Raw genomic sequence first — 12,911 nt, 5'->3', positions numbered from 1 at the left:
ATTTGCTTGTTTGCCAATGCTCATGTTAATCATGTTCATATGCAGTCAAATGTAGCATCCAATTCTTAATCAAAGCAAATACTTTTGGCAATATAGGTTATATTCACGTTTACCCATAATTCCTGCTTCACGGTAATATGTTAATTTATAGACACATTTTTGATCAGTCCAACTGGACAATCTGGCACAGCCTTTAGAAACTGTGGTTCTGTCTGTATTTTTAGCAATAACTGAGCTGCATTCTTTGAAGTCTTTGTTATAGGGGAAGATCAGGAAATTAATACGATAAGATTGGATTCATGGTTCAGTAGGGGTATTTTCAGTGCCTGATGATCCCAAGGCATCAAAGTACATATAAACATCACCTGTTACTTGCTAAATCCCCGGGAAATATCACAGGGAATGTTGAAAATGTGCACACTGCTGAAGGAGCAGCAAGCAGCCTTACTAATATAAGCTTCTAAAAATGTTGACTAAAAAAAAAGGTTTACAAAGGTCTGGGTAAATCCCTTTCATACATACAAGACTCTGACAAGAAATCTTACCAAGAGCAAGAGAGAAAATTGGCATACTGTAGATTTCCTGAGATTTCCTGGAACTCTTGGGCTCTATTTCAACTATCCCAAGCCTCTTAAAAAACTCTGTAAAAGTTTTACAAGACAAAATTATACATTTCTCTCACATTGCTCCTGGCGATGGTACAGTAGACTCACTCCTGAAGCACTCCTGGGCATGTGGCTCTCTTGGGCTGGAGTTTTGGAGAGATTGGGGAGAACGAGCAAAGCATTGGCAAGTGATCTATTTAATCCCAAAGAGAGTTGTTGAGATCGAGGAGAGCGTTGGCGAAAGCTCCTGCTAGAAGGTGCGGGTGGAGCATACGCGGTGGTAGCATTGTTCTTTTGTGCCATGTAATAATCTCGCCAAGGTTTCTTTATAATTGCAGGCCTCTTGTAGAGCAATCCTCACCTCTCCTTGCTCCTGTAGGAATGCTCCTCATTCTCACTCTTTGCCAAACCTTGAAATAAGTAGATATTCCTCATTCTTGCTGCACACACACCGCATGCTCACTGAGAACTCCTTGCTCTCGTCAAAGCTCTCCTCAAATTAGTACCCCCACAATGTAACACCTTTTCTAGATCAAAGAACAACCATTTTCTCGCCAAAATCACTCTCTACAAGATTTTTTGCCAGCCCCCTGTATATATGAAAAGGGCTTAAGTAAGCAACACGACGAAATAGTAAACATTTTGTTTTTGGTGAAATTTGTCAAAATTTTCAATAAAAATAAAATAAATTGGGTCAAAAATTACATCTGAAATACATTACAAAACAACATCTAAAACTGGTTTTATTTGACTAATTTAAACAAATGTCATGCAGAAGATACTGTAGAAGATAATTTATTACAAACGTAAGATTGGTTCACCTTTGAAAAGATATTGGGAAAATATACAAATATAGCTGAACAATATTTGTTGCTTTATCTTGTCACTAAACTAACTGCATTTGTTGGCTGTGCTACAGTATTTTTTAAGTTCTGAGTTAAGTCTGGGTACAAGGTCCTATAGGTTTGTGTTGATGACAACTTAACTAGAGAATGTTGGTTTATACAAAAAATATGCTCAACTGAACTCTACTTAACTCAACCCTGCTCTACTTAACTCAAAAAAAAAAAAAAAAAAAACAGATTTCAATCCTGGGCACGAATTGATTATATGCATAAATAAAAAATCTGATGTACAGAAATCTAAAAAAATAATAAATAACACCACCACCATCAAAAAAAAAAAAAAAACTAAAAGGTGCAGAAAAATAACCAAAATAATTTACCTAAAATTGCCTGAAAAGTCTTTACACTTTTACAAAAATCAATTGAAAAACAAGACGATGGAACGGGTGCAGTGAAATCCCATTAAGCAATAGCCTAGATCAAAGGCTAGGACCTATGCTATTCATGTTGACAATCTGATCAGGTATGTAGTCTGTCATTCTAGACCATCATCATCATCATATAGATAATAAGGTGTATGCAACTTTGAGGTTTGTAATGTGAGAACAACATTTTAAATTTGATTCTTGCTGTAACCGAAATCCAGTGGTCTGATCTCAGAAGGGTTGTCGTGGTGTTGGAAGGGAGTGCTTAGGTATCTGGTGATCAACAACTTTCAACACATTCAAATGATGAAAATGCACTGCAGTGGCCACTACAATCCAGATGGTGAGCCAGAGAAGTGTCTGTGCATGTGTTTGTGTTTAATTGTTGAAGATGAAGATGAAGAATCAAATCTGTGAATTGGATTATTTAACTAATTTAAAAATCTTTCAACATTTAATTACCTGCTTCGTTCTGTGAAGTGAAACTGTGTAAAGTGGAACTGTCTAGCCCTGTGCACAACTTCTGTCAGATATAACTCTGGGGAATTATTGACCCTTGCTACAATATTGGATTTGTCTAAGCCTGTGGGTGGACACTTTTACAACTTATTGCCTTTTTTTTTATTTGTCACAGATTGTTGTGGGTCTTGCACACAAGCTTGAACATGAAGCCAATCTTGATTTTTACACGAATCAAAACAAGATTTTGTCACATAGCATTTTAAGAAGTTTAGGAGCAGCAGAAGTTTAAAAGCTCCAATTAAACTGTTTGGAATATCAATATACAGTGTGTGTGTCTACTCTGCAATGTGTGTGCAACAAAGTAAAGACTTGCAATATGTCTTACAGCTGAGGCAGATGCTGAAGCAGGTTGAGCCAGTCAGGTTGGCAGACCATCAGCAACTAATGCTACAACATAGACAAATATAGAATAGTAAAGTAATCCAAAAAGGAAAAAAATAGGCAAACATTTATTCATTTATTCATCTTCTATACCGCTTCTTCTATCACATGGACCTTCTGAAGCAAAAATAACAAGCCAACAATAATAAGGGAAGAGAGAGTTTTTTTTTTTATCAAATTTCCTTTGGAGATATTTGACTACTGTAGTCTCTACTGTGACCACCACTGCCACCCTGGTAGCCCAAAATAAACACAATTTTAAAAAGAAGTCTATTGCATTACTTAGCAAATATTAGTGTTTTGTACTATGAAAAGGTTATCGTTTATTGCACTCTGATTTTTAAAGGGATAGTTCAGAATTTTATTTTATTTTATTTTTTAAACTAAAATTTAAAACTGAGGTTTTCTTCCTCTGCAAACCACCCAAGATTGTCACCCAAGACACTATTCCAACATAAGTAATCACAACCAAATTCCATAACACTAGTTCTGTGTTAAAATGCATTCCAAAGTTTAGTGGTGGTTTAATAGTTAAGGCTTTGGTTTACTGATCTGAAGGTTGGTGGTTTAAGCCCCAACACTGCCAAGCTGCTTCTAATCCCCTTATGAGCAGCAGGGATGATTAATCGCGACTGACGGGTCACGAGGACCTGAAGCCTATCCCAGGGTACACCCTGCACAAGGCAGGGTACACCCTGGACATATTGCCAATCAATTGCAGGGCACACACACTCATCATCAGTCTCATCGTATGTATTGCTTTAAACTGTATACAGGGTGGCATGGTGGCAATCCATCACAGGGCACACACTTACACATGCTCATTCATACACTATGGGCAATTTGGGAACCAGTTATGTCCACACGTAGCCAGGTATTTTTAAAAATAATTCTGTCCACATAATTTACGTTTTGAAAATATCTTTGCCCACATGAAAACGCAAAACTCTGTTAAGTGCTGAGCATCCCTAATCAACAGGGGGCCAATCAGAAGCCTAGACAAAACGTCATTACCGGTTGTGCTATGTAGACCGGGTCTAAAACCGCTGTTGCTGTCGCTGTGGTCTGTGTCGTTGGAGTTTTGCATGTAGCAGCAATGAGCATAGTAATTCAGGCACCTCTATTTGTTATCGTAATCTCTAAGTAACTGCACGTGTATGTCCACGCATTTAAAAAGTCCAGTAAGCAGCGTTAACACAGTCACTATTTACTGTATGTGAATCCACCATTGCACAAAACATCCTCATAAACAAACCTGATGTCAAATCAAGGAGACTAGCACACAGACAATGACATCATCGGCACAGGTGACGTTACAACAAGCCAAAATCTCTGTTTCCCCTGAAGTTTTGGAAAACCTTCACTTTGGAAGTTCCGTTTTCAATGACCAAAACTACATTTGCATGTAGATGAAAGGCCAAAAACGCACAAAAAAATACAAATGCTTTTTTAAATAACACCCAGGTAAGTGTGGACATGACCCTAATCTGCATGTCTTTGGACTGCGGGAGGAAACCAGAGTTCCCCGGAGAAACCATGCAAACTCCACACACAAAGACCCCATGCAGGAATCGAACCGTTGGCCCTGGAGGTGTGAGAGGCATCAACACTAACCACTAGTGTAATGAAAAAGAAGTGGCGTCTTTAAGGCAACGAATTTCCTTCAATACTTCGAGTAAATTCTACTTGTAAGAGTTGACAGTGCAAAACGACATGAAAACCGTAACACTGTCAAAGAGTTTGCCTTGATAGTAAGGGTGGATTTAGGAAAAGCATAGCATAATAAAGTGCATTAATAAGTAATTACTGAATGTCTTCACTGGGAAATGAGGAACTGTGTGTGTGTGTGTGTGTGTGAGAGAGAGAGAGAGAGAAAGAGAGAGAGAGAGCTGTCAAAGCGGGTGAGAGAGAATGGAATATTTAAAGAAAGACTTCGTGAGTGTGAATCCACCCTGCAGTCTGTAGGATTTTTTGTGTGTGTATTTGTGTGAAGGATCTGGTGTGCACTCGTATCAGCCGTGTTGTAACAGGAAAGCCAATAGTGCATTAATACCGTGTACAGACATCCTGCCTCTTCTCTTCTTCCCAACCGGACCAGCAGAAAGAGAGAGAGAGAGAGAGAGAGAGAGGGGAGACGGGTCTTCATCAAATGAAGAGGAGACGAGGACTGCACACGGAACTGAAGTGCACTTATCACAAGGTAGACTTTTTAAAAAATAGCGTCTTAGGATATTGATTAAAACAAACGCGCGTTAGCTTAGCCTCCATTTTATGAGGTGTGTGTGTGTGTGTGTGTGTGTGTTGCAGCCAGACAGAGAGAGAGACAGAGAGGTCTGCTTTCAGTTTTAAGCATACACTTCCTTATGCTCGGACTGGCGCGGTGATTACTATCGCTGTTTTTTTTTTTTTTTTTTTGGTCATATTGTAAGCTAATTATCAGAGTGAGGGAATTATCATGAAACAAAATGTGTTTTCATTTGGTTTGGTTTTGTTTTAATCTGAGTCATTGGACCCAGGAGTTGAGCAATTGCACCGTCTCTGGAACAGAAATCACGCTATGCAGTTGGGGAAAATATCTAAAATGAGGATCATGTACAGTACAAACTGTAACAGGCTTCATAGATAAATAGGCAAAGAAATTATTATAACCCCCTTAGATGTTTGTGCAGGAAAACATTAGCACATATTTACAGTATGTCCCCTTTCATAATTTCATGTTAAAACATATGGCAGTCTGCCATACTCTTAGTGTCCGTTGGAAAATTTAATTATTTAAGAGACTATTTAACCAGTTTTTAAGATTTGTTTCTTCATTCATTCAGCTTCAGTGAGCATCCCATTCTGGTCTGAGTCATGGAGAATGGAGCACACCTTGGATGGGACACCAGTCAATCACAAGGCACCATGCACACACAATCAATTACATAAATTTACATTTTGTCTTGTGGAGTATTATGAACTTTTATTATTAGAAACTCTAAAAGACAAAATGCCATGGTCAGGATTGAAACCTGAATTATTAGAAACTCCACAAGATGAAATGCCAGGGTCAGGGTCTAAGCCTGGAAAGTTAAAATCTCTATAAGAAGAAATGTCGGGCTCAGGATCAAGCCCTGGAGTGTTAGAAACTCCACAAGACGAAATGCAGTGCTCAGGATCAAACCCTGGGGTATTCGAAACTCCACAAGACGAAATGCAGTGCTTAGGATCAAACCCTGGGGTATTAGAAACTCCACAAGACGAAATCCCAGGGTCAGAGTCGAACCCTGGAGTGTTAAAAACTCCATAAGGCAAAATGTTGGGCTCAGGATTGAACCTTGGAGTATTATAAACTCCACAAGACAAAATGCCGGGCTCAAGATCAAGCCGTAGTGTATTAGAAACTCTACAAGACAAAATACTGGGCTCAGGATTGAACCCTGGAAAGCTAGAAACACTACAAAACAAAATGTCTGGCTCATAATTGAACCTTGGAGTGAATTGAAAACTTTACAAGACAAAATGTTGGGTTTAGGATTAAATCCTGGATTGTTAGAAACTCCACAAGACAAAAAATGCCGGGCTCAGGATTGAGCCCTGTAGTATTAAAAACTTTACAAGACAAAATGTTGGGCTTAGGATTGAACGAAGGCTGAAACGATTCTTTCGAGTAACTCGAGTAATTTGATTACAAAAAAAATGATCAGGGCAATATCTTCTGCCTCTGAGCTTTTTTAAAAATAAATTTTAAAAGCTTGCGTTATGTTTTTGCGCAATTATTTGTTTGGCGTGACAGCGCGCCTACTGGTGCAAGCCACCACTAAACACAGACGAAGAAGAAGCGCTTACATCACCCAAAAAAGAGGAAGGAGACGCAAACAGTTAGCTGTGTATTGATTTAATGGAGCGTTCTGTTGCGAGCTGCAAAATGGAAAGGAGCGATAAAAATATCAGCGAGCCAAGAGATGAAGAAACCAGCAAAAGAAAACGACAGAAATTGTCAGTAAAGGCTTATGTTATGCCTGAGCTGTAAATTTTTTTTACTTTTAGTTCTGAAAGTTAAGTTGCACAGCTTAGTTTTTTTGTATAATTATTTATTTCAATGTGTGTGTTATGCGTTAAAATGCCCCCTGCTACAGATTACTATTATAATTAACCCTAGGCACGTGACAAATTAATACACGAAATACAAATTCTCATATAATGTTTATTTTGTGGCACATTTATTTTGCAGGGGTTTGTCATGTAATACAAAAATGTTTACACTAAATAAATATTGTTTATGATGAAAAATTACACGAAATGATTTTTATTATAAAATAAGCAGTATAAAATATACATGTTGCATATGAAAAAAATATATAATTTATAATTTTTTTCCCATACATGTCTTTTTTATATTGCTTATTTTATAATAAAAATCATTTCGTTGTTTTGACATATTTACACCATGCTCTTTATTTTGATAAATTGCAAATATAAGTTGCTACAAATACCCAGTCCATCTTTATTATTATAAACAGTGTCGTAACTACAGATTTTGTCTACAGTTAAGTAATATTATATTACAATTTTTAGAGCTAATGTCATTTCAGTATTATTAGAGCTAGGCTTAATTGGCAGTATGTCCATTATGTAGCCAAGTGGTACGTAAGTGCTGTAGTCTGGTGCGATTTCCGCTGTCCACTGATTAAGTCCTGTGAATTTGTTTTCAAATGCTTTCTTAATTTGTGCTGTCCATATAAATGGCAAACTTTCCAGATATAAATAGGAAATTCATTAGTATCACCAGCTATAAAACAAATGGAAAATATAGAGATGGCAAATTCTCCATCCTTCCAATCCTGATCCTAATCTGAAAAAAAAAGTCTTTGATCTGTGAGCTTAAAGCTCATTGTGTATTTTCACGAACGTATGCCTTATGGATGTATTATAGATGTTGGAGTTGTTTAACCACAGTTTCACAATCTATTTTCTTTTAGGTCAAGCTTTATTAATAACCATGAGGAAGTGCAGCCCTTGGACGTTTCTGCCTATTATGTTGTCTTTCTTCACAGCCGCAGGCTTATGGGTTGTGTGAGTATTTAAACCTGTTTGCTTTTTTCTTTCTGTAGCTTTAATGGACTAATGATATATCTGGTTTCAAAGTAAATTACAATGTACTTCCATTTGATGTATGTATACTGGGCAGTTGATCCTGTATCACATGTCACACTTTGATAGTGTTAAACTGTATTGTTCCGATCATTTTAAGCCTGCTAATCTGGAACTGAAGAGAATTGAATTAAGATTTGAGAAAATTTTTCTTATATGTTGAAAACAGCTATTTTATAGCAGTGGAGGATGACAAAATCACACCACTAAATTCTGAATATAAGTAAGTTTAATGTTCTTCCTTTATATCCTGTATCTTAATATCATATTACAGTGTTATCCATCTGCGTCACATGGACTTTTATTTATTTTTTTTACAGGAGAGCATTTTCAAAGTCTCCTCCATATATAAGGTATAAATCAATTATATACTCCCAAAACTATGTTGTTAATCTTCTTGCAGTTGAAAGCTTGTCTTAATACGTTTTTTAAATGCCTTTCTATATTTTAGCATCGCAGGTGATGCTCCTCCTGCCAGCTGTGTTTTTAGCCAAGTCATGAACATGGCAGCTTTTGTGGGTAAGGTAATGATCTGTGTATAAAGGGTTTGTTTTATATATTGCAGTTTAAGGTGAATGAATGAATACTAGCAAAAACAAATATGGTTATGGTTACTGGGCCAGGGGTAGCTCAGTGGTTAAGGCATTGGACTACGGTTTGGAAGATCCCAGGTTCAAACCCCACAACCACCAAGTTGCCACTGTTGGGCCCTTGAGCAAGGCCCTTAACCCTCAACTGCTCAGATGTGTAATGAGATAAAAATGTAAGTCGCTCTGGATAAGAGCGTCTGCCAAATGCCTAAATGTCTGCCAAATGCCTAAATGTTACTGTGATCATGTCGAGTATTTTATTGGAAGTACACAGCTGTCTGGAATGTCTTTGTATGCTGTAATATTAAGAATTCCCATCACTGAGATTATAGGGCTAAATTATTTCAGGATGTCATAATAAAGTGAGAAAGTGTTATAGCCTGAAATGGGGGATCTAAATCTGTGTTAATGCCCATGGATTTAGGAGGGGCACATATGGGTGTAATTTTCAGGTGTCCACATACTTTTGGCCATATAGCGTATATATATATATATATATATATATATATATATATATATATATATATATATATATATTACTGTATATAGAGTATTGTGGGCTAATGAAGTTCAGCAAAGAGAATGCTGAACAAAATGTAAATGCAGGCTACGTTACTTAGTATTTATATAATATTACAGGATCTTTTTCTATAAGTCTATATTTCAGAACAGCTTTGTCAGTTTTTAGATAAGCTTGGTTTTAATAATAGCTAATTTTTCAGGCTTCATCCTCGGAGTCCTCAGATACTTGCAGTTGAAGCCAAGACTATGCAAACCCTGGCTTAATATCATCAGTTTGGTAGCTCTGTCCCTGGCCTGCTTCGGTATGACGTTGGTTGGGAATTTCCAGGTATAGTATGGATTATTGGCATGGTGATGTAGTGTTTATCAATGTGTTCTTACACCTCCAAGGTCAAAGGGTTTAAGTCCTGCTTACTGATTAGTATCCGTGCATGTTCTCCTCGTGCTCTTTGGGTTTTTTCGGGCACTCCAGTTTCCTCTCACAGTCCAAAGACATGCAGATTACTGTAGGCTAACTGCCGTTTCCAAATTGCATATAGTGTGTGAGTGTAAGTGCATGTCTACTTGTCCCCTGTAATAGACTGGCACCCCGTCCAGGGTGTACCCTACCTAGTCCCCTGTGATAGGCTCTTTGCTTCCCGGGACCCTATACAGGGTAAGTGGTATAGAGAATGAGAAAATGACATAAAAAGTGGTATGGACCTTTCCAGTCCCTAGTATTTTTGTGACTGTAGTAATTGTGTTTATATGTTAAAAATATTAAAGTCAAGGGGGTTTATTACAGTACAGTCTTGATATTTTTAAATGTGATCAATTTATTCACTGTTTTATTCACTGTCTAGTTGTCAAATGATGAGGAGCTCCACAATATTGGCACATCCATGACCTTTGGCCTAGGTACACTCTTTTGTTGGATCCAGTCATTCATGACTCTAAAGGTCAACTTGAGGAACGAAGGCAGACGAGCTGGCATACCCCGCTTCCTCTTGTCCGGGGCAGTCACTTTGTGCATGGTGCTTTGTATCCTTCACATCTCTATATATCTATATAGAATTCCACAGTGTACCAGTTTGGACATAACTTATAAGTGTTTTTTGTTGAGTAATTTATTTTCTACATTCTAGAACTATACTGGAGATTTTAAAACTATGAAATACGGAATTATGTAAGTAACACAGTTTAACAGTTTGAAGTAACAGTCAATTGTTATTTTAAGACACACTGGTTATTTTATCATGAGTGAGGGATTGGTACTTTGTAATGTCACAAATAGCATTTTTTATTTTATAAAACTACAAATGAGTTAAAAGAGAAGCTGATGAGAAGAAACTATTAATAGCTGCTATAATATCTCATAAATACAGAGGCCTCTCCAAAAGAACTGGGATGGTAGACATTTGGGATGAAAAGATGAAAATGTTAAACAGCTTGGAATATGGCGACTTTTGTTTGATCCCATCCATTTTTCATGTGATCAAAAATACTGGAACACTGGTTGCTACCCTGGCCGGTGGTTGTTGTTAGATTGATGATGGAAACAATTAATAGGTCTGAATCTTGTTTTGAAGGTTTCACCTGTAAAGGCTAAATTTATTGTTTAAAGGGGAAACCAGCATGACAAGACAGCTGATATGGGAAAAAGCACTGTGCGTAGCCAATCTTAAAAAAACAACAAAAAAAAAAACAACACTATTATATACATGCATCTATTCTATCTGTACTCTACACTACACTACACAACAAATGACTTCATCAGGGGATACAGGTTTTTACAGCGGTCAATTCAATTATTTGATCAGCATTTAGTCATTTAAAATGCAGTTCTGGACCAAATCTTGATTTGAATATCCAAAAGATTTTAACCCATTCTCACATATATATCTTTTGATTTACATTTAGGCGTTTGTTAGACACTCTTATCCAGAGCAACTTGCTTAAAAACTTGAAAAATGCTTTGAAGTTTCCATCATTGGATATATCCTTACACTAGGTTTCGGACTAAGTACCATCAGTCAAACACTGGTAGGAATTTTAGAATAAACCAAAATATCTAAGAAACAGATACATCTTTAGTCGTCATTTAAAGATCACCAGTCACTCAGCTGTACATACATCTAGAGGAAGCTTATTCCACCACCTAGGTGCCAGAATGGAAAAAAGTCTAGATGCATGTCTTCCTCGCTCCTTCAGAGATGGTGGGACCAGTCGTGCAGTGCTGGAAGATCGGAGGGAATGTGGTGCAGTGCAGGGTGTGATTAGAGCTGAGAGGTAAGTGGGTGCTGGGCCGGTTTTAGCTTTGTAGACGAGCATCAGTGTTTTGAATTCTATGCGGGCAGCTGCAGGAAGCCAGTGGAGGGAATGGAGAAGTGGAGTGGTGTGGGAGAACTTGGGAAGGTTAAAAACAAGACGTGCAGCTGCAGAGGACGAATGGTGGACAGAGGCAGACCTGCCAGGGGTAAGCTGCAGTAGTCCGGTCTTGACTTACAGGCAGTGCAGGCAGTGACATAAAGGAGTGTATTTGACCTTGAATACAAATCTTTTTAGTGTGTTATGCAAAAACAAATGGATTGGATTGCCATTCCAATACTTATGGAGAAGACTGCAAGCGATTTAAAAGCATTATGTCATTATGGTGTATAGGATTTACTGTATGCCTGCACCAGCATTAGAATGTTTAAACACAGCACTTTGAAGATCATAACTACTTACTGCATGAATACTAAGTTCAGATAAACTTACACGTGTTCTGATCTTAACACACTACCAGACTTTGCTCTAATGGCCCAGCGTCTGCACATGCACGCCGCTCGGGCACAGTGGGCACTGGTCATGTTCTTCTTGACGTTCCTGGGGTCATTCGCTATCGAGTTCCGTCACTACCACTTCGAGATCGTGTGCAGCGATGACCAGGAGCCTCCAATGAGCCTGTCAGAGACCTTCTCTGAGGTCTCAGAGTACCAATCAGACCAGCTATAAGACTCTCCGGGTTCTGTTTCTTCAGCAGAATTACCGCAACCTCCATCATTTATTACCCTCAATAATAATGCATGTTTATAATAACGAAGTATGTTTCTTTTCTCGCAGGTATAATACAAAAAATATGAGAAGCACAAACAGACATCATGTCTGAATTAAAGCAAGTTTTTTGTATCGCAGGTGCCACAAAGTGTTTTACATGGAAGATGTGTGTGTATAGATAGTAAAGGTACATATTAGATTTGTGACTAGACATCATTTGTAGCACTTGAGAAAGACACCTAATCATCTACAAGAGAATAAGCATAAATTTAAAAAGTAGGTCAACGTCTGAAGTTTAGTTTTAAATATAAACACTAGTTCTTTGCACATTTTATGCACATTTTTTATCAAGATCAAAATAAAAAAAACTAAAAGTGTGGTGTATTTTGTACATTATTTATAAGATTATGTATTTAGTCCTACTTAATGAAGATTTATATTGAAGTGATATAAGTCTAATGGCATTCTACTACATAGTTTCATTGCCATTTTTCTTTAAAGGTGGTGGAAATTTCAGTCCTTATGTGGTGAATTAGAAATAATAATACAAATAAATCTATTTACCTTTATCAATTTTTGCCCAATACAGATAAAACCGAACCTACAAAGGCTAGAATCTTTAAGAATCATATTTGTAAAAATACCAGTGCTTTATCTACTTTATAGTAATATTAAAAACACAGGCTAGGTACGATCAGCTTTCTTTTTTTTAATCTATATTGAAAATCACATGCATTCATGAGATTCGGTTTTCTGTCGTGATCGGAATTATCTGTAAAACACCTACTTTTTTAAAATGCAAGTTAAGTTTAAACTTGGACATACTGATTGATTAATTTACGTTTTAGGTTTCATTTATTTCAATGATTA

The 12,911-nt window shown here is 37.3% G+C and overlaps 1 protein-coding gene across 2 annotated transcripts; it reads left to right on the top strand.

The window, feature by feature from the left end:
• The first annotated feature begins 4,664 nt into the window (after nt 1-4,664).
• Nucleotides 4,665-12,428, top strand: tmem150c (transmembrane protein 150C). Of its 2 annotated transcripts, XM_053476137.1 has the most exons (9): nt 4,901-4,978; nt 5,601-5,677; nt 7,740-7,833; nt 8,081-8,134; nt 8,232-8,264; nt 8,363-8,430; nt 9,224-9,351; nt 9,866-10,043; nt 11,791-12,428. In XM_053476137.1, the coding sequence occupies exons 2-9, from the start codon at nt 5,632-5,634 to the stop codon at nt 11,997-11,999; spliced, it is 810 nt and encodes a 269-aa protein (XP_053332112.1). In that variant the 5' UTR covers nt 4,901-4,978; nt 5,601-5,631; the 3' UTR covers nt 12,000-12,428. The 2 variants fall into 2 exon arrangements, with proteins under 2 accessions (XP_053332113.1, XP_053332112.1); XM_053476138.1 differs by lacking the exon at nt 5,601-5,677 and having other exon boundaries at nt 4,665-4,978; nt 11,791-12,426.
• The last annotated feature ends 483 nt before the right edge of the window (nt 12,429-12,911 follow it).

The sequence above is a fragment of the Clarias gariepinus genome, chromosome 17 (assembly GCF_024256425.1).
Source record: "Clarias gariepinus isolate MV-2021 ecotype Netherlands chromosome 17, CGAR_prim_01v2, whole genome shotgun sequence".
NCBI classification, from domain to species: Eukaryota; Metazoa; Chordata; class Actinopteri; order Siluriformes; family Clariidae; genus Clarias; species Clarias gariepinus.
The sequence above is the reverse complement of the archived record's forward strand: the minus strand, read 5'-3'. Positions and strand labels throughout refer to the sequence as shown.

Coding starts and splice junctions, on each gene's coding strand:
- tmem150c (XM_053476137.1), top strand. CDS start 5,632: ATGGAGAATGGAGCACACCTTGGATGGGACACCAGTCAATCACAAG. Junction 7,834..8,080: donor GCCGCAGGCTTATGGGTTGT/GTGAGTATTTAA, acceptor TGTTGAAAACAG/CTATTTTATAGCAGTGGAGG. Junction 8,135..8,231: donor CCACTAAATTCTGAATATAA/GTAAGTTTAATG, acceptor TTTTTTTTACAG/GAGAGCATTTTCAAAGTCTC.